This window comes from Yamadazyma tenuis, chromosome 1 (genome assembly GCF_029203305.1).
Source record: "Yamadazyma tenuis chromosome 1, complete sequence".
Classification (NCBI taxonomy): domain Eukaryota; kingdom Fungi; phylum Ascomycota; class Pichiomycetes; order Serinales; family Debaryomycetaceae; genus Yamadazyma; species Yamadazyma tenuis.
Genome location: NC_089461.1, coordinates 1,194,264 through 1,221,760, shown reverse-complemented (window position 1 = coordinate 1,221,760; position 27,497 = coordinate 1,194,264). Strand labels below are relative to the sequence as shown.

Sequence of the window (27,497 nt, the reverse complement as noted above, 5' to 3'; positions counted from 1 at the left end):
ATACAAAACAACATAAAAATTTTTCAAAATTCAAATAGCCGGATGTTCACCAGATTTATAAGAAGTGGAATCTCCAGTCAAAATAGAGGATTATTCAGAAGCATGTCCTCCTTAGACGCTAGCAGTTTAGTCATCAACAAGACCACCACTCCAAAGGCCAAGTTACCTAACGACCAGTTGGTATTTGGTAAGACCTTCACCGATCACATTTTGGAGATCGAATGGACTGCTGAAAACGGATGGGCCACTCCCACCATCAACCCTTACCACAAGCTCGAGTTGGATCCAAGTGCTGTTGTCTTCCACTATGCCTTTGAATTGTTCGAAGGTTTAAAGGCTTATAAAGATGCGTCAGGTAACTCTAGATTGTTTAGAGTTAACAAGAATATGAAGAGAATGAATGCTTCTGCTGAAAGAATTGACTTACCAGCGTTTGACGAAGCTGAATTGTCCAAGTTGATTGCAAAGTTTGTTGAAGTGGAACAGGATTTCATTCCTGAAGGCCACGGTTACTCCTTGTACTTGAGACCCACTATGATTGGGACCACTGCTTCTTTGGGAGTAAATACTCCAGACAAGGCCTTAATCTTTGTCATTGCTTCTCCTGTTGGACCATACTACAAGACCGGATTCAAGCCAGTATCGTTGGAAGCTACTGAAAATGCCGTCAGAGCTTGGCCTGGTGGAAGTGGTAACAGTAAATTGGGTGCTAACTACGCTCCTTGCATTAAACCTCAAAGAGAAGCTGCTACCAGAGGCCACCAACAAAACTTGTGGTTGTTTGGTGAAGAAGGATTCGTCACCGAAGTTGGAACCATGAACGCATTCTTTGTGTTTGAGACTGAAGATGGAAAGAAGGAAATCGCTACTGCTCCATTGGACGGAACCATCTTGGAAGGTGTTACCAGAGATTCCATCTTGGATTTGTGTAGAGAAAAGTTGGACCCTAATGAGTGGATTGTCAGCGAACGTAAATTCACCATCCATGAGGTTAAGGAAGCCTCTGCCAAAGGAAAGTTGATTGAAGCTTTTGGTGCTGGTACTGCTGCCATTGTTTCTCCAATCAAGAACATTACTTTCAGAGGGGAAGACATCAATGTTCCAGTTGCTTTAGGATCTTCAGGTGAGTTGACCAAGCAATTGTTGGACTGGATTGAACAAATCCAATATGGTGAAGCGGAGTACAAGAACTGGTCTACTCCTACCAAGGATTACTGATTGTCTCAGCTGGGCGTTTTCATTGTGTGTATGATATAGAAAAATTTAGAATTTGTTATTATCTGGTTGTATATTCATCTCTATCAGGCTCATTACGTTATTTTGTTGGGTTATAATCTTTCGATTTCAGGCAATTTCTTGATTTCGTTCCACACATAATCCTTTTCATCGATAATGGTGGAGTCGTTGAGGCTTGATAAGTCAAACTTTTCCAAAAACTCGATAAAGTTGGACTTATTTTTGATTAAGATATCCATGATTTTCTGGGACTTTTTAGGTTTGGCAATAAAAAATTTGAAAATGTGGAATCCTTCGATTTGTAGGTTTTTCAGTTTATCACTGAGGAGAAGCATCACTACTTTCAAGTTTATTGTATCATCAAAATACCTGTTAAGAAAGTTCTGGTTTGTTCTGGTCAATACCAATTCACTCAAAAGCCGCACACTTTGACGTTTGACCACATAGTTTTTCAGCTGGATCAACTGGTTGATATTTTTGTTGAACTGGTCGTAGTTACTGGTCAAAAATTCCGATACAAGCTTTTTGTGCAATGTCAACAAGTCATGTAAAGTAGTGAAAGAATCGGTGGCAACTTCAAAGATATCGCTCTGGACATAACCGAAGTAATTCCAAAAGACCTTACTTGCGATAATCAAGCTATTTATCACCTCGAACTTAATACAATCTCTGATTATAGATCCACAAATCAACCCGATTTCATGATGGACTTGACCTTTAATCAACAACATTATGATTTCGGGTTTAGAATTGATAAGGTAATCAACTGTAGGCGATTGGTTACCAATCTTGCGCCGTAAAAGATTCAGAAATAGTATAGAAACATCCTTTCTGCTGTCAAAATTCAACTTGGACAAGTTAGTTATCAAGTAATACAAACAGTCAGTTTGATAGATCTCTTGCGCGAGCAAGGTGATTTGGTCAGGTTGTGGTTCTGTTTCATCGTCACCATTCAAAATCACCTTCATTTGCTTTAAAAACCGTGCACAATCATCCTGGTACTTTTTGTGGTTATCGTTGGTTAAATCGATCTTCGAGATCTGTTCATTCAAGCTTCTCACCACTTCTTGGGGGGTACGAGGATTTCTCTTAAACAAAAAAGACATTCTATATTATGCTGACAAGATGCGTTGGTGGTGATGGATGGGTTTTCATTCAATCCACCAGCTGGAAGGGTTTGTGGAAATTTCAAGTTACACTATTTCCGCGAAACAAAAATCCAGACTGATAACGCAACACTCAACTAGCCAAATTGTAATATCTGTGGGTTGCAAATCCTCCGCGTGTACAAACATCAACAGCACAGTAGGAATTGGATCAAATGACATCGACGGTTCCATCGGCTGCTATCAACGTGTGGCAGCCTGTGAACATCAATCGAAGTAACCGACCGGTTCTTAAAGATGATGAGGAAATCGTTTATATCAGAGACAATGTTGGACTCTACCAGGGCCGGGTGAAGATCGTCAATCGTCAGAGTGGTCGGGTATATTTAACCAACAAAAGAGTGATTTACATTGACAACAAGGATATCAAAAAGTCAATGGCTGTTGACATCGATAGGATATATTTGGCTGCAACCATTGATGGGTTTCTACGGTCATCTCCAAAAGTCAAACTATATGTGAACGTGGAAGAAGATTCCAAAGGCGGGTCCAAGTCTGTGAGCTTGTTCAAGCTGTTGGACTGGGTGTGTAAGATATGTTCATTTAACAATCATCTCGACTCTAACTACAATTTGAACAATCTACCCAGATGTGTATCATGTGGGATTCCTCCACAAACAAAGTATATTGAGAGCCTCCAGAACAGGGAAGAGGAGACTTCAAACGGGTTGGAAGAACGCAGAGATGACCAATGTACCAAGTGTACATTTATTAATCACCCATCCCTACGGTACTGCGAGATGTGCGGAAGTGAGTTGAAGTCGAGTATACCAGAAGACCTTAGGGCCAAATTACATTCAAGCTCTGCTCCTGACATCAATGATGAGCAGGGAAGTTTTAATAGGCTCGATATCGTCCTTGAAGGAGAAGAACTGTACTCAGGAGATGCCAAATATGTGAAACTCAGTTTCAGAACCGGCAATGAGCAACAGTTTTATACTATGTTGAACGAAATCTTGGAAAAAAGAAGATGGGAAGAGCTTCAGAGTCGAGGTGGAGTGAACCAGGGAGCTGTCAAACTCAATAATGTGGAAGAGCTGGTAAGAATCAAAGAAAGTGGAATTTACAGGCTTCAATTGATCAGTGAACAGACCCGTAAGCAGAATGAGATGACCCTAAGCAGTTCATTGGAGGATCTTGAGCAGTTGATGTATAAGGCCCAGGATTTGCTCAAGCTCTCGTCATCTTTCAACCTGTTTATCAAGCCTCGAGTCCAATACAACGTCAAACTCAGTGCTCTTACCGTTAGTAAAACATCGAAGATATATCACGAAGAGCTTGCCAGGCATCTCAGCGAGTACTTGACCAACTATAAGTTGGTCAAGAGTTCAGCAATGATCACGTTACCAGATTTATTTGCTGACTACAACCGATATTTGATCTTAACTCAAGGATTCGGAATGGAACTTGTGACATCTGAAGATTTCGGCACGTCAGTTGAATGTTTTGAGAAGCTCAGCTTACCGGTTGTGCTTCGGGAGTACGATACGGGCTTGAAGATTGTTCGTCCCAAGTTCAACGATGACTACTCAGCTATAATCGTGAATCACTTGAAGAACCAGGAGGTTCAATTCAAGTTCAATAAGTTGAAACAGAGCATTTTACAGTCTTTCGATCAAAGTTTCGACCAGGACGATTATTTCAAAACTGGCTACAAGTACTTCAAGGGAAGCACTGTTAGTGAGATCAGTGAACATTTTACCTGGTCCAACGATATCACCATTGAAGAACTTAAGAAGTTGGTGGAGGATGGGCTCATTTTGATAGACAAGACGATTCTGGGCACCTTCTATTTCATCAATAAGATCACCAACTACGACTTTGATCAAGAACGTGAACACGATGAGCAGTTGAAGCAAGAGGTTGAGAGTCAATTGATTAAGGAACAGGCTCAACTAGAAGCTTCGAATTGGGGATCGCTAGAACCAATTGAATTTCAAGACGTTGAGTATGACAGTCCGGCAATGAAGGAGTTAAAAGGGTTGAAATTGACGTAAGCATCTCGATCGCACTATGAAATTCGATCATCTCAGAGTTTTCGCTAATTCCAGATAAGATTCGCATAATGGAGGGCCGAGGATAGTACAATAGATACCATAGAAATGATTCAATATATACCAGAAGCCCATGCCATACCAGCGGCAAGGAAGATTCTCCAGCACCAGGCGGGCCATATTAGTCGGACAATCATTAAAACGGCCCGTTCTATTGTGCATTACTAGCATTCAGAATGATTTCCTAAACGGGAAGATCTCCAGAGAGGTTATCTTGTAGTCAAAAATGCGTCCGGGCCTTCGGCGGGGGTGCGCCCCTGCAGAAGGTGAAAGGCCGCACCGAATTTCTTTTGGGCTTATCGAAGCAAGCGCCATTTGTAGATGTAGACAGGAATATCGAATAATCAGTTGCAGGTGACGTTCTGTTAGCCAGCCACCAGGGTTTGTGCGTGGTCTCACTGTTAACCGGCTGGTCTAAATGACTGAGACTATTTCCCGATTGGGATTAAGCGAGGTTCCTAGTAAGATAGGTGCACCAGTTTCACCTGGAACTATTGGCCACCCTCACGACTAGACCAAGGTGTCAGCAGTCAATTGAAGGTACCAATTGTCGATTGATAGATATCAAGGTAGCATAGATGATGCGTGTAAGCGGCGTCCAGGTATCCGTTTTCCTGCGATCGTCAAAACCGTTGATAAGATGGTGTTTGCTCTCAAGGCACAAATCTAAAGGCCTGGTAAGTTTTGGCTGGATCGCAGCCGGCCCTTTTCCCGGGCCTGCAAACTGCACGCGCGTCCTGTGTAGCGAGCGCTATCAGGACCGGGTTTGCGCACGCAATCTGATAAGGCTTGTGCGATGGGGTTGGCTATATAATGGCATCCATCTGCAACTTGAATCATTAATTATTCCCATTGACCAATGTCGACTTCAGAATTATACGTGCCATTGGGCCAAGGTGCCGGGTATGGTGTGGTTCTTGGACTCGGGCTTTTTTTCGCTGCTGGGATGATGTTGATCACCTACGTGTTGAAGAGATACAACCGTGAAGTTATGACTGCTGAAGAGTTTTCTACCGCCGGTAGATCCGTTAAGAAGTTCTTGATCAGTGCTTGTGTGGTGAGTTCGTGGACCTGGAGTGCTACGCTTTTGACCTCCACCACCCAGACCTATAAAAATGGTATTTCAGGTGCTTTCTACTATGCTTCTGGTGCTACTTGCCAGATTATTTTATTCAGTTGTTTGGCCATTAAAGCTAAAGAAAGAGCTCCGGGAGCCCACACTTATCTTGAAATAGTCAAGGCCCGGTACGGTAAGACCACCCATTTGGTTTACTGTACTTGGGGTATTATTACCAATATTTTGGTTACTGCCATGTTGTTGGCTGGTGGTTCTGGTGTGGTAAGCGACTTGACAGGAATGGATGTATCAGCTGCGTGTTTGTTGATTCCATTGGGAGTTGTGATCTATACGTTGTTCGGAGGATTAAAGGCCACCTTTATCACCGATTATGTCCATGGAGCTGCCGTGGTGATCCTTGCCATGATCTTTGGATTTGTCGTGTGGTCCACCGACAGTGAGCTTGGATCTCCTGGAAAAGTATGGGAGTTGGTGACCCAGGTGGGAATCGACAAGCCCCGGGAAGGAAATGCCGATGGTAGTTACTTGACTATGCACTCCCGGTCCGGGGGTATTTTTTTTGTGGTGAACATTGTGGGTAACTTTGGTACTGTGTTTTTGGACAATGGATACTTTAACAAGGCATTTGCTGCCAACCCAGCAGCTGCCATGCCTGGATACGTGATGGGTGGATTGGCCTGGTTTGCCATTCCATTCTTCCTTGCCACCACTATGGGAATGGCTGCCTTGGCTTTAGAAAACTCCCCTGCCTGGCCCACTTACCCCCGTTCTTTGAGTACCTACGAAATCAACGCTGGTTTGGTGTTACCCAACGCCGCCGTGGCCTTGTTGGGTAAGGGAGGGGCAGTTGCCGCCTTGTTCTTATCGTTCACAGCCGTGACATCGGCCATGTCGTCGGAATTGATTGCTGTGTCTTCGATTGTGACTTTTGATTTCTACAGAACCTACTTTAACCCCAATGCCAGTGGTAAACGGTTGATGATGGTGTCCCACATCTCGGTGTCAATCTTTGCCTATGTTATGGCCGGGTTCGCTATTGGATTATACTATGCTGGTGTATCAATGGGATACTTGTACGAGTTGATGGGAGTGATTATTGGTGGAGCCGTATTGCCTCTGGCATTGACTCTTTTGAGCACCAAACAGAATGCTGCTGCTGCTATCTGGACCCCTCCTATTGCCACCGGTTTGGCCATCATGGCCTGGTTGGCCACCACCAAGGGTTTATTTGGTTCTATTACTGTTGACACCACTTTTGAAGATGATGCCATGTTGACCGGTAATGTGGTTGCATTATTGACCCCTGCCATCACCATTCCAATTCTTACGTGGGCGTTCAAGCCTCAGAACTTTGACTGGGACGTGTTAAAGAGCATCACCAGGGTTAGCGAAGAAGAAGAGTTGATCGAGGCCGAAACTGGTATGGTTCCAGTATCGCAGGATTTGGAAAAGGATGCTGGCTCCGTATCCAAGATGGAACCAATTACTTCCCAGGTGTCTCGGGTTGCAAGTGAAATCGCTATGGTCAACAAGGACAAGTATGCAGAAGAAAGTGCCATGTTGGCTAAGTCGTTCAAGATTGTGGTTGCTCTTTGTGCCTTTTTAACCATTTCTATGGTGGTGATTTGGCCAATGCCTATGTACGGAAGTTCTTACATTTTCAGTAAGAAGTTCTTTACCGGATGGATTGTGGTTGGATTTATGTGGATCTTTTTCACTGCTGGAGTGACTATTATCGGTCCAGTGTATGAGAGTAGAGGATCTATTGCCAATACTTTCAGGTGTATTTTCTGGGATTTGACAGGTCGGGGTTACAAGGTCAAAGAGTGGCAAAATGCCAACATGGAGAAGTTACACTCCGTGAGATCTCAAGTCCGGGCTCATTTGGATAGCCAGTTGAGCACCGAGGTGGTTGAGGCCAGAAACATCGACGAGTACATCAGTAATGATGAGCTGGAAGAGAAGAAGTGATTATTTAGTGTTTTGTGATAGATTATGAATATTGTGATTGAAGATTGTAGAGTTAGGATTGAGGTTTAGTGCCAGTTGATTACTGTGGGTGTTAAGTGCTATTACGATTGAGTGCCTGCTTATTGGCTTTGGTGATGGGTGTATGGGTCAGCGCCGTGTCCCCGATAAGACAGACGCAAAATTGCTCCCTGGAGAATGATCCCGATATCCAAGGGGTGAGACTGTACCCCCGCACCATCGGGATATCTCAGTATCTGTGTCCAATGAACGGTCCGGTATGCGGATGGGCCCTGATGTCACCGGTTGGGGGCACGACCAATTTTGTTCACGGCAGATTGATTCTCCCGATCTGAATGGCCCAGATTGGCTCGAACCGACCCCAGATAAGCTCTAGAGAAATAGGTAAATTCTTAATTGAGACCCTCTACACGTGCGTTTTTCAAGCGATAGATACTGGTGTTGACCTCTTGTAAATCCGTTTGTTCTTTAGGTGGCTGCAAACCTGCAAACTGCCATTATGGTGATGTAACTAGCAGCATCACCTTTGGCAGCTGAGGCGACGGCCCGGACCATAGGCCCTTTCGCGGACCGTAATCAGAAATCGGTGGACACACGTGGTTTTTTTACCGCCACAACAGGTCCAGGGCCGCCCGGCGCCCGCTCACTCGCCGGGGGTCTTGCGCCAGCGGCACCAGCAAAGCCCTGCCCCATGGTACCGGTTGCCGGTTTCGATTCCGCGCGCACACGACTGACCGATAACAGATGCATTCGGAGATTCCCTGCTATCAATAGTTATAAACGTACAAAATCCCACCCCAAAAAAACCCCCTTCCCATAACTCAAACTTACAAATGTCGTACATCGGTTGGTCTATCCAAGACTGGGTCAAATTCCACAGTGACTCGACTCCCGAACAATCGTTTGCCTTGTTATCCCAAGTATTAACATCTCAGTCGTCCGATGATCCAGCATGGATTTCATTGGTTTCCCCTGCAAACTTACAACACCAGTGGGATTTCTTACAGAGCAATTTTCACAAAACCCAACTTCCACTTTACGGGGTACCAGTTGCTATCAAAGACAATATCGATGTGAAATATCTTGAAACCACTGCTGCATGCCCCAGCTTTGCTTATGATCCACAAGAAGATGCAACCACCGTCAAACTCTTGAGAGATCAGGGTGCCATTATAATCGGGAAGACCAACTTGGACCAGTTTGCTACCGGGTTGGTTGGAACCAGGTCTCCTTATGGTGTTACTCCCAATACCTTCAATGCTAAGTATGTGAGTGGAGGCTCATCGGCAGGAAGTGCGTCGGTGGTGGCCCGAGGAATCGTACCAATTGCATTGGGTACCGACACCGCCGGCTCTGGTAGAGTTCCTGCTGCATTGAATAACTTGATTGGCTTGAAGCCCACCAAGGGAATTTTTTCTTGCAAAGGTGTTGTACCGGCCTGCAAGAGTTTGGACTGTGTTTCTATATTTGCATTGAATTTACAAGATGCCCAGTTGTGTTTGGACATCATGGCCAAGTTTGACGGAGATAATGATGAGTACTCCAGAAGCTTACCCACTAACCCATTGAGGGCGTTTTACAAGCCCACAATTGGTATTCCCAACAACTTGTTGTGGTACGGAGAAGAAGAGAACCCCAAGGTCTATAACAAGGCGGTTTCGGTGTTTGAAAAGTTGAACTTCGAATTGAAGTCGGTCAATATCGACCCCTTCTTGGCCTTGGCCAGGTTGTTGTACGAAGGTCCTTGGGTCACAGAACGGTTTGTGGCTACCGAAGAGTTTTTCCAGACCAATCCTCCTGAGAAGGATTTGGACCCGACTGTCACTCAGATCATAAAGGGTGGTGAAAAATATACCGCTGCAAACTGCTTCAAATCCGAGTATAAGAGACAGGCATTATTGCAACAGATCAACAAAATCATGAACCAGAACGATGTGATCATTGTCCCCACTTGCCCATTAAACCCCAGCATCGAGCAGATCCAGAAAGAGCCTGTGAAAATCAACTCTTACCAAGGAACTTACACCAACTTTGTCAACTTGGCCGACTTGTCAGCCTTGTCGATTCCTGCTGGATTCAGATCTGATGGTTTACCTTTTGGAATCACTTTGTTATCCAAGAAGTTCAACGATTTCGCTTTATTGGACTTGGCCAACCAATTCTTGAAAGCCAACTCCAAGAACAGATTCGCGGGTTGCTTGACCGATGTGTTGATTGGTGCTGCTGATGAGTTGAACGCCTCGCTTCCAAAGCCAAACCCTCAAACTTCCATTGAGTTGGCTGTGGTGGGTGCACATTTGAAGGGCTTTGAATTACACTGGCAGTTGCAAAAAGTGAATGCGGCTTTTGTTAAACAGACCAAAACCTCGAAGAACTACAAGTTGTACTGTTTGCCAAAGACAGGGCCAGTGATGAAACCTGGTTTGAGGAGAGTCAACCCGGAAGAAGTAGATGGTGCTCAAATCACCATCGAAGTGTATTCGATTCCTGTCGAAACCTTTGGTGATTTCATCCGCTTGGTGCCTCAGCCTTTGGGAATTGGTTCTGTTGAATTGGAAGATGGCTCTTATGTCAAGTCTTTCATTTGTGAAGAATCCGGCTACAAGGCTCCCGGAACCATTGAAATCACCAAGTATGGTGGTTGGGCCAAATACATTCATTACACCAAGTCCCAGGCTAAGAAACCTTTCAACTCGGTTTTGGTTGCAAACAGAGGTGAAATTGCGTATAGAATTATCAAGACCTTGAAAAAATTGGGTGTCAAGTCCATTGCTGTATACTCGGATTTGGACAAGTACGCCAAACATGTATTGGAAGCCGATGTGGGTATTCCCTTACATGGCAGGTCTGCTGCTGAAACCTACATTTCCATCGACAAAATCATTAAGGCTGCCAAAGATTCCGGGGCCGAAGCCATTATTCCTGGTTACGGATTCTTGTCTGAAAATGCTGATTTTTCCGATAGATGTGGAAAAGAAGGCATTGTGTTTGTTGGACCATCTGGAGATGCCATCAGAAAGTTGGGGTTGAAGCATAGTGCTAGAGAAATCGCCCAAACTGCCAATGTTCCTTTGGTTCCTGGTTCGAACTTGATCAAGGATGCCAAGGAAGCTCGTGAAGTGGCCAACAAGTTGGAATATCCTGTTATGGTAAAGCTGACTGCTGGTGGAGGTGGTATTGGTTTGCAGAAGTGTGATTCTGAAGATGAAATCGAGAGAATCTTTGAAACCGTCCAGCATCAAGGTAAATCCTACTTTGGTGATGATGGTGTATTCTTGGAAAGATTCGTCGAAAACGCCAGACACGTCGAAATCCAGATTTTGGGTGACGGTTATGGAAAAGCCATTGCTCTTGGTGAAAGAGACTGTTCTTTGCAGAGAAGAAACCAGAAGGTTATTGAAGAAACCCCCGCTCCTAATTTGCCAGAAGCTACTAGACAAAAGATGAGAAAGGCTGGTGAGTCTTTGGCATCTGTGTTGAAGTATAAGTGCGCTGGTACGGTTGAGTTCATTTACGACGAAAAGAGAGACGAATTCTACTTTTTGGAAGTCAATGCTAGATTACAAGTGGAACATCCAATCACCGAAATGGTCACTGGATTTGACTTGGTCGAATGGATGTTGTTGATTGCCGCTGACATGGCTCCTCCTTTGGATGAGCAAGAGATCACCGTCACAGGTGCTTCTATGGAAGCAAGATTATATGCCGAAAATCCTGTTAAGGATTTCATGCCATCTCCAGGTCAACTTACTGAAGTTAAGTTCCCTGAATGGGCCAGAATCGATGGTTGGGTCGAAAAGGGTACAGTTGTTTCTGCTGAATACGATCCAACTTTAGCTAAGATAATTGTTCACGGTAAGGATAGAAACGAAGCCTTGCTCAAGTTGAGAAAGGCTTTGAACGAAACTGTTGTATATGGCTGTATCACCAACGTTGACTACTTGAGATCCATTGCCAACTCCAAAATGTTTGAAAACTGTCAAATGCACACCAAGATTTTGGACACCTACAAATACCAGCCCACTGCTTTTGAGGTTTTGCAACCAGGTGCTTACACTACTGTTCAAGACTACCCAGGTAGAAAGGGATACTGGCATATTGGTGTTCCACCTTCTGGATGTATGGATGACTATGCTTTCCGTCTTGGTAACAGGATTGTCGGAAACCATAAAAAGGCTCCTGGTATTGAAATCACTTTGAATGGTCCTAAGATTTTGTTCCACCACGATACCATTGTTGCGGTTACTGGTGGAGAAGTTGATGTGGATGTCAATGGAGTGGCTTCCAAGCAATGGGAACCAATCACCATCAAGGCTGGCGATAAGTTGAGTATCGGTAAGCTTTCCAGTGGATGCAGAGCTTACTTGACTATCAGAGGTGGTATTGATGTGACTGAATACATGGGTTCGAGATCCACTTTTGCTTTGGGTAACTTAGGTGGTTACAATGGTAGAGTGTTGAAGTTGGGAGATGTGTTGTTCTTGGGCCAGCCTGAATTGCCTAGCTGTACCTTGCCATCACCAATTTCAAAACCAACTTCCATTCCTTCAAGCTTGATTCCAAGTTATGATTTCAATAGCAAGAAAGCATGGAAAGTTGGTATCACTTGTGGACCTCACGGATCTCCGGATTTCTTCCAGAAAGAGTCTGTAATAGAATTCTTACTGTCAGAATGGAAGGTTCATTACAACTCCAACCGATTCGGGGTGAGATTAATCGGTCCTAAACCTAAATGGGCCAGACCTGATGGAGGAGAAGCCGGTTTACACCCCTCAAATGCCCACGATTACGTTTACTCTTTGGGTGCCATTAACTTCACAGGTGATGAACCAGTTATTTTGACTTGTGATGGTCCTTCTTTGGGTGGTTTCGTGTGTCAAGCTGTTGTTGCTGAAGCGGAAATGTGGAAGATTGGTCAAGTGAAGCCCGGTGATATGATCCAGTTTGTTCCTTTGAGTTGGGAAGATGCAAAGTCTTTGAAACACTCCCAGGACTCCATTATTGAAGAGTTGAAGGGTGAATTACCAGATAAGGCTATTCTCCCAAAGAAGTTGAATGGCCCTGAAGACCCGGTGTTGTACACTTTCAAGGCTTCTTCCAATGCTCCAAAGGTGGTATACAGACAAGCTGGTGACAGATACATCTTGGTTGAGTATGGTGACAATGTGTTGGACTTGAACTTGAGTTACAGAATTTACAAGTTAATGGAAATTATTCAAGAAAGAAAGACCCCCGGAATCGTCGAAATGTCCCAAGGTGTCAGATCGGTGTTGATCGAGTTCGATGGTATTACCCAGGAGAACTTGTTGAAGCTTTTGGTTTCCATTGAAAAGGAGATTATCTTCATCAACAAGTGGAAGGTCAGCTCCAGAATCGTCAAATTACCAATGGCATTTGAAGATCAAAAGACTATGGATGCTGTTAAGAGATACAGTGAAACAATTAGAAGCGATGCTCCATGGTTACCAAACAATGTGGACTTCATTGCTTCTATTAATGGAATTGACAGGAAGGATGTCAAAGACATGTTGTATTCTGCTAGATTCTTGGTGTTGGGATTGGGAGATGTGTTTTTGGGTGCTCCATGTGCTGTTCCTTTAGATCCAAGACACCGGTTGTTAGGAACAAAGTATAACCCTTCCAGGACCTTTACTCCAAACGGTACTGTTGGTATTGGCGGTAATTACATGTGTATCTATACTATGGAATCTCCTGGAGGATACCAATTGGTTGGTAGAACCATTCCTATCTGGGATAAGTTGACATTGGGAACCCACTCCACTGATAAACCATGGTTATTATCTGCATTTGATCAAGTTGAATTCTACCCTGTTAGCGAAGCTGAAATCGACAAGTTCAGTGAAGAAATGAATGCTGGTAAATTCAAGGTCGACATTGTTGAAAGCGTATTTGACCATTCCCAATACTTGGAATGGGTTCAAGAACACACTGATTCCATTGATGAGTTTTTAAAGAACCAAGGGGGTGATAAGTTGGAGGAATTCAACAGGTTGATCCAGGTTTCTAATGCCGACTTGGCAACCAGCAGCCAACCCACCGGAACTGCCGAAGAAAACTTTGGTGAGAATGCCGAGAAGGTTTACTCAGAATATAGTGGTAGATTCTGGAAACCATTGGCTGAAGTTGGTCAACAAGTTAAGACTGGTGATGGTTTGATTGTGGTTGAAGCCATGAAAACCGAAATGGTAGTGAGTGCTACAAAGGATGGTAAGGTTGTCAAGATCTTCCATAAGAACGGTGACATGGTTGAGGCTGGTGATTTGGTTGTTGTAATTGAGTGAATAACATAATGTAAGTAAATATAATGTAAGTGAATATAGTAATTTGTTCTCAGATTCTAAAAATGTTGCGAGCTATTTGTGGTTGCAAAAACCATTAGACCCTATTTTGGTGTTAGTTGTTAAAAACGAAACACCATTCAAGAAAGGTATATATAAGCTTTCTAGATCTAAGATTTCTGGATTTGATATGCAAGATACACTAGATGTTGAGTCTTTGACAACATTCCCTACTTGGAGAAGTTGGAAAAAAGCTGTAAAAGCTAGAAAATTCAGGGTATTAAATAAAAAGTAGGATAAATGAATGACCACTTGCAGTTAATCTGCAGACTATATTGATTATGGTACTGTATGTTGCAAAAATAGGAAAGAACAGAGCGCAGGGCGGACCTCTTTTTCTATATTTAAAAGATCTGTCCGGTATATATTCAAAAAAAATTTGTCTTTGTAAATTTGCCCCTGCATAATTTACGAGAGTGCGTCTTTTGGCTGCAAATTGCATGTGTGGGCTATAAGAAAATTACGTCTATAAAAGGGGCAGATTTCCCCCTGTTTCTGAGAACTTAGAATTTTTTGATTCTACTAGTGGCTACAATGGCCGGCTTCAGTAAACCGATTTCCGCCTTTAGAAACGGCAAAACTGCACCCCAGAAGTTCATTACTAGCCCCCACCTTGCTTCTGAGTTCAAGCTATACAACATCTTCACCATTCTTGATGATTTAGCCACTGTATCAGGAAAGACCATTAGGAGTGCCAACCAGCATTCTCGTGGATGTATTGGTGCTACAGCAGACTTTCAGCTGTACCACTACTATGCCATCTTTGACGGTACTTCTGCCTTGGCGAAGTATGATGGAACTTTGGCTAATCAAGTTGACTACTTTAATTTTGCAGCCATATTTGGAAAGAATGGAAGATGCTTTGGTGACATTCAAAGCTTAGTTAAATCTGGTGACCTGATTAGCCTTACTTCGGACGTGGATCTCTATGAATTCTTTACCCTCTTTGTCAAAGGTAAAGAACAGTGCTCCACTGACAACAGTGCTCATGATTTCAAGTCCATTTTTGAAAACCACAAAACCAAAAGACAACAAAAAATCCAAAACTCCAACAAAAACAACAAAAACAACAATCCAGAAGAAAACTATTATGACTTCTACAACATCTTTGGCAAGGGTAGAGAACAATACTCTACTGACTATAACTTTTATAACTTCTACTCCATTTTTGAAAACCCAAAAACCCAAAAACAACCAAATATCCAAAACACCTACAAAAGTCATAAATATGAAAAAAAATACTCACTAACTGCTGACTTCAATGGGTTTGATTTCCACAACTTATTCAAGCAAAAGTCTCCTGCTGCTGACTTTGATGACACTGGGTATGAATTGTACACCATTTTCGAAGAAGTGGAATGCTCCTTGCCAAAGTTTGAGGCAGTTCCAGAAAAGCCTGTAGAAGCTCATTTGCCTCTGTCAGACAGGGTTGTGGTGCCAACGCAAGAATTAGTCTCTTTTCCCAAGATGAAGACTTTACCAAAGGTAGAGTTGGTGTTGAGAAAGCCGGAAAAGGCTTATTTGCCAAAGGTAGATATTTCTATGTCAAAGGAGGCATTGGCCTCTTTGTCAAACACGGATTTCTTATCAGAATTCGGTGTGGGAATGAAAAAGATTGGAAACGTGTATTTTCCAGAACATGATGTGATCTCATTCCCAAAAAAGGTTTTGAAATCTTTAGAAAGATTGGTGCCTGTGCCAAATTTGAGTAGTTTACCAAAGGTTGAGCTAGCTTTATCAGAGGCCGAAAAAGCTTATTTAACAAAGGTAAAAGACCTTTCTCTGCCAAAGCATGCATTAGACTCTTTGTCAAACTTGGTGTCTTTACCAAGAGTTGAGTTGATGTTGAAAAAGCCCGAAAAGGCTTACTTTCCAGCACTTGAGTTGATTTCACTGTCAAAACTTGATTTAAAGCCTTTGGAGAAATTGAAACCTTTGCCAAAGTTGACTACTTTACCAAAGGTTGAATTAGTATTGAGAAAGCCCGAAAGGGCATACTTACCCGTACTTGACCTGGCCTCATTGCAAGATCATGCTTTGAAACCTCTAGAGAAATTGCCTTCCTTGCCAAACATGGTATCATTATCAGAACTTGAAATGAGATCGGAGAAGCTTGGAAAGATGTATTTTCCAGAACTTGACTCTTTGTCAAAGTCGATTGCTTTAGCAAATGATGATTTAATGAAGCTTGAAAAGGTATCATTACCAAAGCTCGACCTGGTTTCACTGGCAAAGATTGATTTGAAACCTTTAGAAAAGTTGTCAGAACCTGAAATGGACTTGGAGAAGCTTGATAAAGTCTGTTCTCTGTCGAAGCAGACACCAGCTTCTTTGCCAAATTTGAGTTCTTTACCAAACGTTGAGTTGGTGAGTAAACCCAAAAAGTTGCCTTCAATACAATCTCCTATCTTGGACCAGTTAGGGAAGTTGGTTTCTTTACCAAAAATGAATTACCTAGCAAGCCTTGATATGGGGTTAGCAAAGCTTGGAAAGGCTTGTTTGTCAAAGATTGTGAATCTTTCTCTGTCAAAGCGGGTATTGAGTTCTTCACCTGAATTGGCAGTGTTACCCAAGTTTGACACTTTAGCAAGGCCAGACTCGGTCTATTTTCCAGACCGGGGATTTTCCAAGCGTGATATGGACTCCATTTCAAAAGGTGTATTAGATCGGTTTGAAGATTCTGAGTTGACACTTTTATCCAGAAATTATGCTTCAGTGGATGTTACTGGTGGTGTTTCAACTAGACTTAAATTTGAGGGCCACAAAGGGCCCTTAGGTTGTTCGTTTGAACTGGAAGCCTTGGAGTTTTTCCCAAGGTTTCAATACAATGGTAGACTTCTGGCTACTGAAGGTCTTATTGGGAGCTCTTTCCTGTTGTTCTTGGAAGCTCAATGGGACAATTCAGTTAGTATGGAAACCATTAGTCCACCTTTGGCATCATCAGATTTATCACAGCTGGATGCCTTTCAAGACGACATCGTATCTATCAAAAACCTCAGTCCCTCCATATCAGAATCTTCCGACTATAGCTTAGATAAAGAAGAAGCTTTGAGTCAATGCTACTCATTGATGGAGATTAGTCCTTTAAGCCCTGAAGCTGGTTGGGAGTTGGGAGATCAATACCTTGATATTAGACAAACTTCAGAGGCCAAAAGTGGTTCTGATTGCTTGGCTCTCAATCCTTCTCCCTTGGGAAACAAGGTTGATACTCAAAAAGATGCCTCCAATGACTGGATTTTGTGCTTAAGTCCTTCCATCTTTGACGTGCCTGCATTTCTATCAGAAGCATTGGAAACCGAACCCTTAGATTCTGAAACCTTAAGGAATCCAGTTGTTATCCCTGCAGGTTACTATGAACTTGACGGTCGTTCCAACATCAGGTACGACTTTGAATTAGACCTTCGTTCTTCTGACAATGAATTAAGTAATGGAGCTACTGACGTCGGATATGCCAGATCTAACACTCATTTATTGGGTTACATTCCGCCTTTGGGGTCAACCGATGTACTGTGTTCAGATGGTACCGACTTTAGTGAAGACTCTGTCTTTGAAACTAATGAAGCTGACGATGAGAGTTCTGGAACTGACTATAACAGCAGTGCAAGCATCTTAGAAGAAGACGAAGGAGAAGAAGAAGAAGAAGAAGAAGAAGAAGAAGAAGAAGAATTGCAGGAATTAGTAGCCATCCAGCCTATTCTTTCTGCTCTGTTGAGTATCCTCCCTCCCGTAGTAGAGGAGAGTCGTTTTGACATTGGTGATTATGACAGTTACGAAGAAGAGTCCAGCCAAGATGACAGACTGCAAACTCCTTACTCACCTTCAGTGGTGGACAACTCCACTACAGGCTCGCCTAGTTTCCCAGAAGACCAACTACTTGAGGATTCTATTGCTGGAAACTCCACTGCTGAAAGCGATCCTCGTTACTTCGACCGGTTGAGAGAAATAAGCCCCGTGGATGGACCCACTCTATTAATCCTGGGTCAAAGCGTGAATTTATCATCTTCAGATGACTTTGTGAGAAATAAGCCACCCTTAAGAATGCCTGGAAATTATAGAGGTGTTGGAAGAAGACAAAGAAATGATCTTCCTGACTTCAATAATTTGCTCTATCTCAATTCTTATACCAGGGAAGTTGCTCTCATGGATCACAAAGCTCCTACAGAATTGAAGGAGTACCGGTTCTACATTGGGAGAGAGCCTGGAGAAGAGTTGGAAGATAACAAGGCTTACCACTTTACCATCAATTCGGGCTGAGGTTCGAGTGCACGATACATTTTGCAACCATTAGACACCAGAAAACCCACAAACAAAACAAAACACGGAAAACCACAAAACTATTTTAAAAATATGTACAAACCTCTCAATAAACGCTATTGTTGAAAACTTTTACAACTCTGAAGCTTAATAGGATATACAATACACTATTACAGCTTTGAAAGTTACGGGGTTCTAAAATATTAATATATCTGGAGTGGTCCTTTCAACTGCGTTCACATCACTACTATGATAGAATGGTACACATACGTGTATTTGCAGAAAATACCAGAAAAATAGTTATATTGTCAGCTAATTTCCACTCTAAAGTGGTTTTTATACGATCAACAAATTCGCACTATATTCCTGGAAATAAAATTACGCGTTCAAATTGTAGTATGACTGACTTGACAGAGGCGTTGAAGCCCGAACTATGGACGGTATCGTCGAATGAAGCACTAAAATTGTTTGTAGCAGAGCCCAATGGCACAGCTATTAACTTCAAGCCCGCCTTCACGTACCCAGTTTTCGGTGATAGTGAGAGTATTTTCGGATTCAAGAACTTGGTCATCTTCTTGTGCTTCGACCACTACACCTTCTATCCATTCTTGAACGTCAAATATGATACCAAGTTGAACGACGAGGTGGAAGAGCCCAAGGACACAATCATGAAGTTTCTTCCTGAGCTGACGGTATTTAAGGATGAAATCAAATGGGTGGATGCTATTAAGAACGAGAAGGAAACATATTCTATTCCAGGCACAATAGTTGGTGGATTCGAGAGCTTTGCCATCTATAAAATCGACATGAAGCAAGCAGCAGCCGTTGAATTGCACAAAAGACTCCAGATCTTAGTATTGTTGTATATTGAAGCAGGTTCTTTCATCGACCACAAGGACGAATTATGGGACTTATATGTGATTTATGATACTCCAAATGACCCTGAAGATGAGCCTTCAATTGTTGGGTTCGTCACAGCCTACAACTACTGGAAGTATCCTGGAGCCTCCAATTTCGACGCAGGTATCAAGCAGCTGAGAAAGAAAATCAGTCAGTTTGTGATTCTACCCAACTTCCAGGGGCAGTCCATCGGCAGCAAAACGTATTCTGCCTTGTACGATTTATGGTTAAAAGACGACCAGATAGTGGAAATTGTGGTGGAGGACCCCAATGAACACTTCGATGATATGAGAGACAAGAGTGATTTGAACAGGCTAAAGCTGGTCATTAACTTGAAAGACATTAACCTCACCAAGGTTAAGTCTGAGGCCTGGCTCGAGACCTTTCGAGTGGAACAGAAGTTGGAGAAGCGTCAGTTCAACCGGTTGGTGGAGATGATCTTGCTTAGCAACTTCAAGACATTCAAAAACTTGAGCTACAAAAATATCCGACTCTTCATCAAGCAGAGATTGTACAATAAAAACAAAGAGGCGTTGCTCTCATTGGAGAAGCCTGTGCGGTTAGACAAGCTCCAAACCGCGTACCAAACGTTGGAAGAAGACTACTATAGAATCCTTAACGGGTTGAACTTGTATCCCAAGAGACCCATTGAAGAGGAGGCAAACCTGTCGAAGAGAATTAAAGTATAGCTCCCGTGTATAGTGTTTTCAGCAGTTGTGTACAAAGTAAAACCTACTCCCAACTCGTGTTTTCAACGTAAATATAACCAGTTAATTGTTCTCTACACACACCGTGAAGTCTCGTTTTCGCTATCATTAATTGCTCTGCAGTTGTCAGCAACAGAAGCATGATACCCCAAATATGAACAAAAAGGCTTTGTGATTGGTGGTTGGTAAGTTGCCATCTGATGAACACAGTTGTCAGCACCCCTTGGCAGTGATGCCTGGTACTGGAGTATTAGGTATTTGATGACAATGGTACAGAACACGACTCTTACGTCATTGCGATGGTTTAATTAATGAATTAAAATTAGAATTCAAAAGGTTCATTCAAGACATTAGTGGGAGGCAATAATTGGAGGTTATATAGCCATCGTCGGACTCGGCAGCCAAAGGTTTAGGCACTAGAGAATTGGAGTTGATGTGGGTTAAACGCCGTTTCTATAGAAGTCTTTTGCTCGTGGTACGGCTGGCGCGAGACCCGTGGTGCCGACCACCGCCCCTCGACGGCGATATACCGTCACGCATTTTGTGTGCGACTTCCAGAAACCCATTTCCTAATTGGGCGACAGGCAGCAAGTGGACGGCCAGACGCCAAATTATAAAGAGGGATGAAATTTCCGAAAACTTTTATCACCACCTCAATACATTTTCTACCAAAATGCATAGAACTTATTCCTTAAGATCCCAAAAGGCACCCACCGCTTCTCAATTGCAAAGCCCCCCACCTCCAACTTCGTCTACCAAGTCTCTGTTCTTCGGTAAGGGAGGTATTGCTTCCCACTTCAGAAAAACAGTGGCTGGAAACACTGGACCTGAATTATCTAGAAAATTGAGTCAATACATTAAAATGGAAAAGAACGTCATGAGAGCCTTGGAATTGACCGCCAGAGAAAGAAGAGACGTGGCCAAGCAATTGAGTGCTTGGGGTGAAGAAAATGACGATGATGTTTCTGACGTGACTGACAAGTTGGGAGTTTTAATCTACGAGATTGGTGAATTGGAGGACCAATACATCGACAAGTATGATCAATACAGACTCACCTTGAAGACCATCAGAAACATTGAATCATCGGTGCAACCTTCTAGAGACAGAAAACAAAAAATCACCGATGAAATTGCTCATTTGAAATACAAGGACCCTCAGAGCCCAAAGATTCCAGTTTTGGAACAAGAATTGGTCAGAGCCGAAGCCGAGTCTTTGGTGGCCGAAGCTCAATTGTCTAACATCACCAGAGAACAATTGAAGGCTGCTTACAACTACCAATTCGATGCTACTAGAGAATTAGCTGAAAAGTACGCTTTGATTGCTGGATACGGTAAGGCCTTATTGGAATTGTTGGACGATTCTGCCGTCACCCCTGGTGAAACCAGAGCTGCTTATGACGGTTATGAAGCTTCCAAACAAATCATCATTGATGCAGAAAATGCCTTGGCTTCTTGGACTTTGGATGCTGCTGCTGTCAAGCCAACGTTGTCCTTACACCAGTCTGAATACGATGAACCAGAACAAGATCAACTTGACGAAGCTGAAGAAGAATTTGCCAAGCATGACGAAAACGGCACTGCCATTTAAGGATAACTGTTTCAAAAGTAGTATAGTAGTATAGTATCGATTTGTATTAGGGAATTGTAATATTATTAACCTCACCTGAATGCTATGTAGTCAACTCAAACACAAGTCACATCACCTGCTCAATCACCACTGTGATTATGTTGGTAGCGGAAAGGTTTAGACTACTAGGGCATTCAATACCAATAACCAGATTGGTAGCCAATTCGAGAATACTGAATAGACTTTTCGCAACCAAAGATTTAGGGCACCTCGTAGGACACACGCTGGAAAATGAGATTCTCTTTCCCTCATAAGGAGAGACACCCAAGGAGTCTCTATCGACATTAAGAAGATGATTATAGAACCGTCGTGTCTCATTACTTAGTTCTCTTGAATGGCTTATATCTTCGAGCGAGGGTACGACGATGTTTCCTTGGGAGCTGGAACGAACCTCACTGATGTTGATTTCGGGAAACGAAAGATCAAAGACGTCAGTGTCTTCGTATGTGAATTCGTTATCAGTATTGTACCCAGACACTAAACCAGAAATGCCAGCATTTGTGGTATCATGAACATGTCTAGCAACTTCAGGAGTCTGCGGGGTTGTTGGAAATAGGAGATCTTCAGCTCCATGAAATTGTTGCTCAAAATGAGACACTTTGGGCCGTCTGAACTTTAACATACCAATTTTCATCAAAGGTTCGTAGTTTTTGATAAACTCAATGTAATCTTCGTCACCTAAAACCATTTCTGAATCTTCAATAAGTGCAAATCTCCTCTTCTTTGGCCCTTCAGCTGGTACTGTCTCGGGAGTGGAGATGGGTGTGCGGGGCCCGGGAGTAGATGTTTCTATAACACTTGGATCTATATCAAAGGGATCTAAATATATGGTGGTGTTGGATTCCTCCTTAGACTGATCTCCAAAATCCAAGTCGAAGGTAATATTATCTCTAGTTTCATCTTCAAAAGGCATCAGAAATCCAGTGAATTCCCACACGTCCGCATTAATAGGAAGCAAATTCCTTCCAAATTCAACTTCTTCATCAAAATCTCCAATGAAGTCCAGGAGAATGAACTTTGGGTTGTCGGGCAATAAAACTGCAGGTCTGAGTTTAGATATAGGTGTGCTAGAAGCATCTTTCATCTGTTGAATTGTATTTTGTCTCTCCAAATAGCCTCCAAGAGAACGCAAATCATCTAGCAAGTAGTTTGTCTTCATTTTGTACACCAAGGATACCCCATATAAGAGGTTCGAACGTACTCGTAAACTTGTAAGCTCAGAGTCAGATCCGCCAATAAGATGACAAGTTTGCGGAATCGACAACGTCAACACTGTCAGCTTGCTGACTCGCTTGTAGATACGCTTGCTACTACCACTCAATGTGCTCAAGTACCAGACCGTTTGGATATCTTCTTGTTGTAATATGGACATATGCGATGTGTTACTGATAACTTGCAACAAAATAAAAAAGCGCGTATATTGGTTGCAAATTTTAAGACATTTTCTTATCTAAACCTTTGAGCTTCTCGTACATTTCAAATATGATTCGAGAAGCCTTTTCAAGGCTCTGGGTATTAATAGCATCCTGGGCATCAGCAAAGATGGAGGAAGACGCTCCACCTTTGGGCCTGTTGTATATCAAATGGTTGAACCAGGAGGACGTTTTCGTTTTTGTAGTATCTCCCTTTCTGCTCAAATCCTTGTCGATATGAAGAAGTTTGTAGTTTGATACTTTGAACTGTGCCCAAAGCTTGAGCTTTTTATATGACTGATACCAAGGGTAATCTTGAATCAAGCCTGTTTCCACCTCATAATTGTACTGGTCGTAGATGGAAGACTGTTGTGTCAAACCGTCAGATATTTGGGTGAACTTGTCACACAAATTCTTGAAGGTGACGATGTCATCCACATCTCCAACAAAGTTGAAAAAGGAAGTATCCAAGTATTTTGTGATATCTTTCGAGGCCCATTTGGCCAAGGTGTCTTTGTTTTTATCTTTAAATTGCTGTATTTTTTGTTGAATGTATTCGAAGTAGTCCTGAGTTTTGAAATCAATCACTTCATGTTCACTTAAACTGATAAGAAGCATTCCCAAAAACTGGATCAACAGAGTGTGCAAAGTGAACTCTTCATCAATGTTTCGAGAAACAAGCCACTTATACGAGTAGTGGTTAGAGTTAGGAACATAAATCGCCGAATCTCTTTTGGGGTTATTCTCAAACTTCACATTTACAACGGGTATAGCGGAATGATACTGGAAAGGGAAGGCATCTGTTCTCCAGATCGAGTTTCCCAAATCGTTGTTGATTGTGTTGTTACTTTGTACTCTCCAGTATTTGTATAATGAGCTAAGGTGATCGTCGTCATCATCATCATCATCATCGTCGTCGTCATTGTCATCATCATCGCCGTCATAATCGTCATCATCAAATGTTTCGAGTTTTGGTAACCGTTTGAAGGGACCTGAACTCTTCGGAAAGGGTATGAGCTTGCTCACCTTCTTTATAACATGGTCTAACAATGGATTGGAGTCCACCATAAAGTCACTGCCACGAACAGCGTCTTCTTCAATGTTGATATATGACAAAATGGGCAATTTGGTGGTCTTATCGTCAAGAAGAGAATTAGACCCTATTAAACCATTTCGTGATCCGTCAAAAGATACGAACTGAATGGTTCTTAAGGGTTTCCAACCCAATTTGACCAACTTGTGGAAGTGTCTCATTATTTCTAATAAAACCACCTGATTGCTCAATGGGTTTACAGAATCAAATGAATCTCTAGAAGCACCAATTACAATAACTCCATCCTTGATTATACCTTCCAAAGTCCCAATAATGTTGGTGGCTTTCCTTTCCTTGCTATCTTCAAAAGAACTACCTACCTCCAATTCGAATCCTTTAGTTTCAGGGAAATAAGTCCAATCCTTGAATGACTTCCCTTCACTATTCAAAGTATTTAATATTGGTTGAAGCGCCGTTAAGCTCATAGGCAATACCGGGATCTTAGGTGTTTTGAAACCAGAAGAACCGATGCCTTCTAGAACGGCTGTATCTCTCGTAATCAAAGAATTTAAATTCTTGTCAATTTTGTAGTTCTGTTTAGTATCTTTACTGTATTCCACAAAGTGAATCAACCCTTTTACACCATGGGATTGAGCAATATCAATCTTTTCCGCCACACTTAACGTACAAGATATTGGAGACTTGATAATAACAATCTTACCCTCTGAGCTAAATCCATTAGCAGAGAGTGCCAGGTAATCGTTTTCGGTGCCTTGATTGACGAAAATAAAATTACCTTTAAAAGTGCCATTTAGTCCAAACCCATAGTAGCTAGGAGTTTTGTACTTCAAATCTAGCATATTGGCATCGTAGACCAAATCACCTTTAGTGTCAAACAACTTGACAAACGAATTGGAAGGTTTGTTCAAACCAGTGTCATATCTCATTAACGTCGTCGTGAACCCATATTCGTTGAATTTGTCTTCCACGAACCGGGTCAATTTCATGTTATCATTACTCAACAAGTTGACGGGACTTTCTGAGTTGATGGCGGTAAAATTCAGCAACATCCAGTTTATCACCTGCTGGTTGCTATACTGCTCAAACGTCTTTTCACCAGAGTATAACAAATAATTTCTCTTAACATCGGCCTTCGTCAAATGCAACCCATGTAATCGCCTATAGTCTCTGCTGAGTGATGTTCTAGGCAAAAAAGATAACTGAAGGATCAATACTGCTATTATTCCCAATCCGCAGAACCACCAGAATCGTCTCTTTGAAAACTTGACAATTTTATCTGTCACCAGTTCGCTATATTTGTTGACTGAGTCACCACTGTAGCTACTTACACTGTTATCGTCACTATTATAATTCGATACAAAGTGAGTGCTAAGCAAAGGACGTGCTTCCGTGTCGTTCAGAGTAAAACTTAAAATTGGACTTTGGATATTGCTGTGATCATTGGGAGTGCTGCTTGCAATGAACTGGGAATTGATGGGAATGGAAATGGTATCCGGAGATACCGTTGTCTGCTGGTTTGTGTTCCCAGGTCTACCCCTGTCTTCATCCTCTATGTCTGGCATGGATAATATGATTTCTGGTTTGGTAGTGTCACCTAATTTTAGAAATGCGAGATTAATTAATCGTTAAAGTGCGCAGGGGTGAATGGCTGCAAACTAGTTCAACATTTTTATATTACTGAATACAAAATATTCTACACTTTATCTTCAACCACCACATCAGCATTATGGACGTCACTGTCAGTGCCTGAAAAGTCAATCCCCTCGGTAGGGGTTTCATTCAAGTTAGACTTAGGACCGGAGTACTCTCTGTATCCGTACACAAAGTAGTATATTATGGACAACAACCAGATACCTCCATTGATAGCAACAGTATAGTTCATATCACCCTTATCAACAACCTTACTGTCTGGGAACATTGACATCACAATAATGTACACAATCCACACGACGGTGGTAATGTGAATGACTGTTGTGGCAGTCGTACCGAAGTAGAAAGGACCTGGGTGGAACTTGTTTGCACCATATGGCAAGAGCACCAAAAGCACAGGCATACCCCAAGCAAGATAATTACCAGTGACAGCCAAGGAGAACAAGGCATTGGCTGCGGTGGCGTTGATTAAAATCAACAACCCCAAAATCAACGACAAACATCCACCGAAAATAGTCGCATTAACTGGCACTTTGACGGTTGGATTCACCTTCTTAACAAGTCTGTGCACGAGCGGTAACCCGTCATCTCTCGCAAATGCCCAAATTTGTCTGGAGGCAGCAATAAGAATGGAAGAGCCCATAAGGTACTGAGCAAACGCAATCAACGACATGAAGGCAACGGCCCATTCCTTTCCCAACGCATCATAGATGATTTGTGCACCGGCAGACCCAGATGCTGAGCCCAACACGGCCTCCACATCTCCATCTTTGATACAAGCAGCAAACACAATACAAATGCACCACCCTACAAGCCAGCACACGGTAATTGAACCGTTTATACCAACTGGAATGGATTTTGAAGCATTGGAAGCTTCTTCACTCATGTGCAAACACGAGTCAAAAGCTCCAATTGTCCACACTGCCGGCATCCAACTTAACATAAAAGACCAGCCTTTGCTCCATGTCCTGGCATTTTCTATTCTGCCAAAGATATATGCTGCATCGTTGAAACCGTGTCCAGCAGCTCCAATGGGCACCGCGATGAAAAAGAGCACAATGACAAAAGTGTTTATGATGATGGAGAAAAGCTGCATTTTGGCGGAATGGCCGGTGGTCAAACAGCAGATGATTACATGTGATACTGTACATGCAGCAAAAACCCCGTAAAGCTTACCATTAGTGATGTTAAAATCCCCATCCTTATTAATATATACGGCTGCCAACACCTCGAACGCAAACCCGTAGTTTATGGAACAAAGTCCTCCACACAAAGCCAACGAGTTCAGGCATCCGATCACAAAACTTAATGGCACTCTAAGAGAGTCGGGACAGTAATAGTTGGTCCAGTAAAACAACCCTCCAGACGTGGGAATTGCAGATGACAAAATCGACATCGAAATTCCGATGCTCAAAATAAACAACCCTGCGACAAACCACCCCCAAACCAATGAGGCTGGGCCACCTTCCAAACCAATTGCAAGAGTCGACACGATAGAGGGAAGCAATCCCATGATCGAGTAAGCTATTCCAAAAACCTGCAAGGTGGAATAAGATCTGTTCAATTCTTGCTTATACCCGATTTGGGCTAATAAGTCCTCATCATTTGCAGCCTCTTTGGCATCAACGTCTCTTATCTCAGATTTATTAGAGAGGATTTTGTGGATATGATCCTCAGTACGTGAAGCAATGGCTTCCAAGCCGTAACTGGTGGTGCTTTTCAACTTATTCATTTTTGAATGAATTGTATTTCATGGAGGTTCTGCAGGTTTTATAGCCACCACTTATCAGCCACTTCTTATCTCCCCGCGACAAAAACTATAAGTCAGGTTCACCGCCGGGGAGAGTTAACGGGAAGTGCCGTTACCGTATCAGCCACTGTTCAGTGGTTCCACCTTAATTTTTAGTGACGGGGGAAAGGGATCAGCCAATATTATTGGCTGAGGCGGGAAGCAAAGATAACAATCTAGAGTGATTTCGATGCGATGGCCACTTTTGGAATATTTTCAAAA

At 42.6% G+C, this 27,497-nt stretch overlaps 11 protein-coding genes across 11 annotated transcripts; 7 read left to right on the top strand and 4 right to left on the bottom strand. All coding sequences in view use genetic code 12, as the record gives it.

Annotated features, from left to right (window-relative positions):
* Positions 1–42: 42 nt before the first annotated feature.
* On the top strand, positions 43–1,218 carry BAT2 (branched-chain-amino-acid transaminase bat2; the record flags this gene model as incomplete). Its single annotated transcript, XM_006688016.2, has 1 exon — positions 43–1,218. The coding sequence occupies one exon, from the start codon at positions 43–45 to the stop codon at positions 1,216–1,218; it is 1,176 nt and encodes a 391-aa protein (XP_006688079.2).
* Positions 1,219–1,328: 110 nt separating this feature from the next.
* On the bottom strand, positions 1,329–2,342 carry HYM1 (Hym1p; the record flags this gene model as incomplete). Its single annotated transcript, XM_006688015.1, has 1 exon — positions 1,329–2,342. One exon carries the CDS (start codon positions 2,340–2,342, stop codon positions 1,329–1,331), a length of 1,014 nt encoding a protein of 337 aa, XP_006688078.1.
* Positions 2,343–2,557: 215 nt separating this feature from the next.
* VPS36 (Vacuolar protein-sorting-associated protein 36) lies at positions 2,558–4,399 on the top strand (the record flags this gene model as incomplete). Its single annotated transcript, XM_006688014.2, has 1 exon — positions 2,558–4,399. The coding sequence occupies one exon, from the start codon at positions 2,558–2,560 to the stop codon at positions 4,397–4,399; it is 1,842 nt and encodes a 613-aa protein (XP_006688077.1).
* Positions 4,400–5,315: 916 nt separating this feature from the next.
* On the top strand, positions 5,316–7,505 carry DUR3 (urea active transporter; the record flags this gene model as incomplete). Its single annotated transcript, XM_006688013.1, has 1 exon — positions 5,316–7,505. The coding sequence occupies one exon, from the start codon at positions 5,316–5,318 to the stop codon at positions 7,503–7,505; it is 2,190 nt and encodes a 729-aa protein (XP_006688076.1).
* An 851-nt stretch (positions 7,506–8,356) lies between these two features.
* DUR1,2 (urea amidolyase) lies at positions 8,357–13,825 on the top strand (the record flags this gene model as incomplete). The annotated part of the gene is made up of 1 exon (XM_006688012.1): positions 8,357–13,825. The coding sequence occupies one exon, from the start codon at positions 8,357–8,359 to the stop codon at positions 13,823–13,825; it is 5,469 nt and encodes a 1,822-aa protein (XP_006688075.1).
* Positions 13,826–14,416: 591 nt separating this feature from the next.
* PSN45_000599 (uncharacterized protein) lies at positions 14,417–18,136 on the top strand (the record flags this gene model as incomplete). The annotated part of the gene is made up of 1 exon (XM_006688011.1): positions 14,417–18,136. One exon carries the CDS (start codon positions 14,417–14,419, stop codon positions 18,134–18,136), a length of 3,720 nt encoding a protein of 1,239 aa, XP_006688074.1.
* Positions 18,137–18,534: 398 nt separating this feature from the next.
* HAT1 (histone acetyltransferase 1) lies at positions 18,535–19,725 on the top strand (the record flags this gene model as incomplete). The annotated part of the gene is made up of 1 exon (XM_006688010.2): positions 18,535–19,725. The coding sequence occupies one exon, from the start codon at positions 18,535–18,537 to the stop codon at positions 19,723–19,725; it is 1,191 nt and encodes a 396-aa protein (XP_006688073.1).
* Positions 19,726–20,416: 691 nt separating this feature from the next.
* LSP1 (lipid-binding protein) lies at positions 20,417–21,331 on the top strand (the record flags this gene model as incomplete). Its single annotated transcript, XM_006688009.2, has 1 exon — positions 20,417–21,331. One exon carries the CDS (start codon positions 20,417–20,419, stop codon positions 21,329–21,331), a length of 915 nt encoding a protein of 304 aa, XP_006688072.1.
* Positions 21,332–21,437: 106 nt separating this feature from the next.
* Positions 21,438–22,742, bottom strand: PSN45_000596 (uncharacterized protein; the record flags this gene model as incomplete). Its single annotated transcript, XM_006688008.2, has 1 exon — positions 21,438–22,742. One exon carries the CDS (start codon positions 22,740–22,742, stop codon positions 21,438–21,440), a length of 1,305 nt encoding a protein of 434 aa, XP_006688071.2.
* A 61-nt stretch (positions 22,743–22,803) lies between these two features.
* Positions 22,804–25,398, bottom strand: VPS70_1 (Vacuolar protein sorting-associated protein 70; the record flags this gene model as incomplete). The annotated part of the gene is made up of 1 exon (XM_066157485.1): positions 22,804–25,398. One exon carries the CDS (start codon positions 25,396–25,398, stop codon positions 22,804–22,806), a length of 2,595 nt encoding a protein of 864 aa, XP_066013582.1.
* Positions 25,399–25,529: 131 nt separating this feature from the next.
* PSN45_000594 (uncharacterized protein) lies at positions 25,530–27,218 on the bottom strand (the record flags this gene model as incomplete). The annotated part of the gene is made up of 1 exon (XM_006688006.2): positions 25,530–27,218. One exon carries the CDS (start codon positions 27,216–27,218, stop codon positions 25,530–25,532), a length of 1,689 nt encoding a protein of 562 aa, XP_006688069.1.
* Between the last annotated feature and the right edge of the window lie 279 nt (positions 27,219–27,497).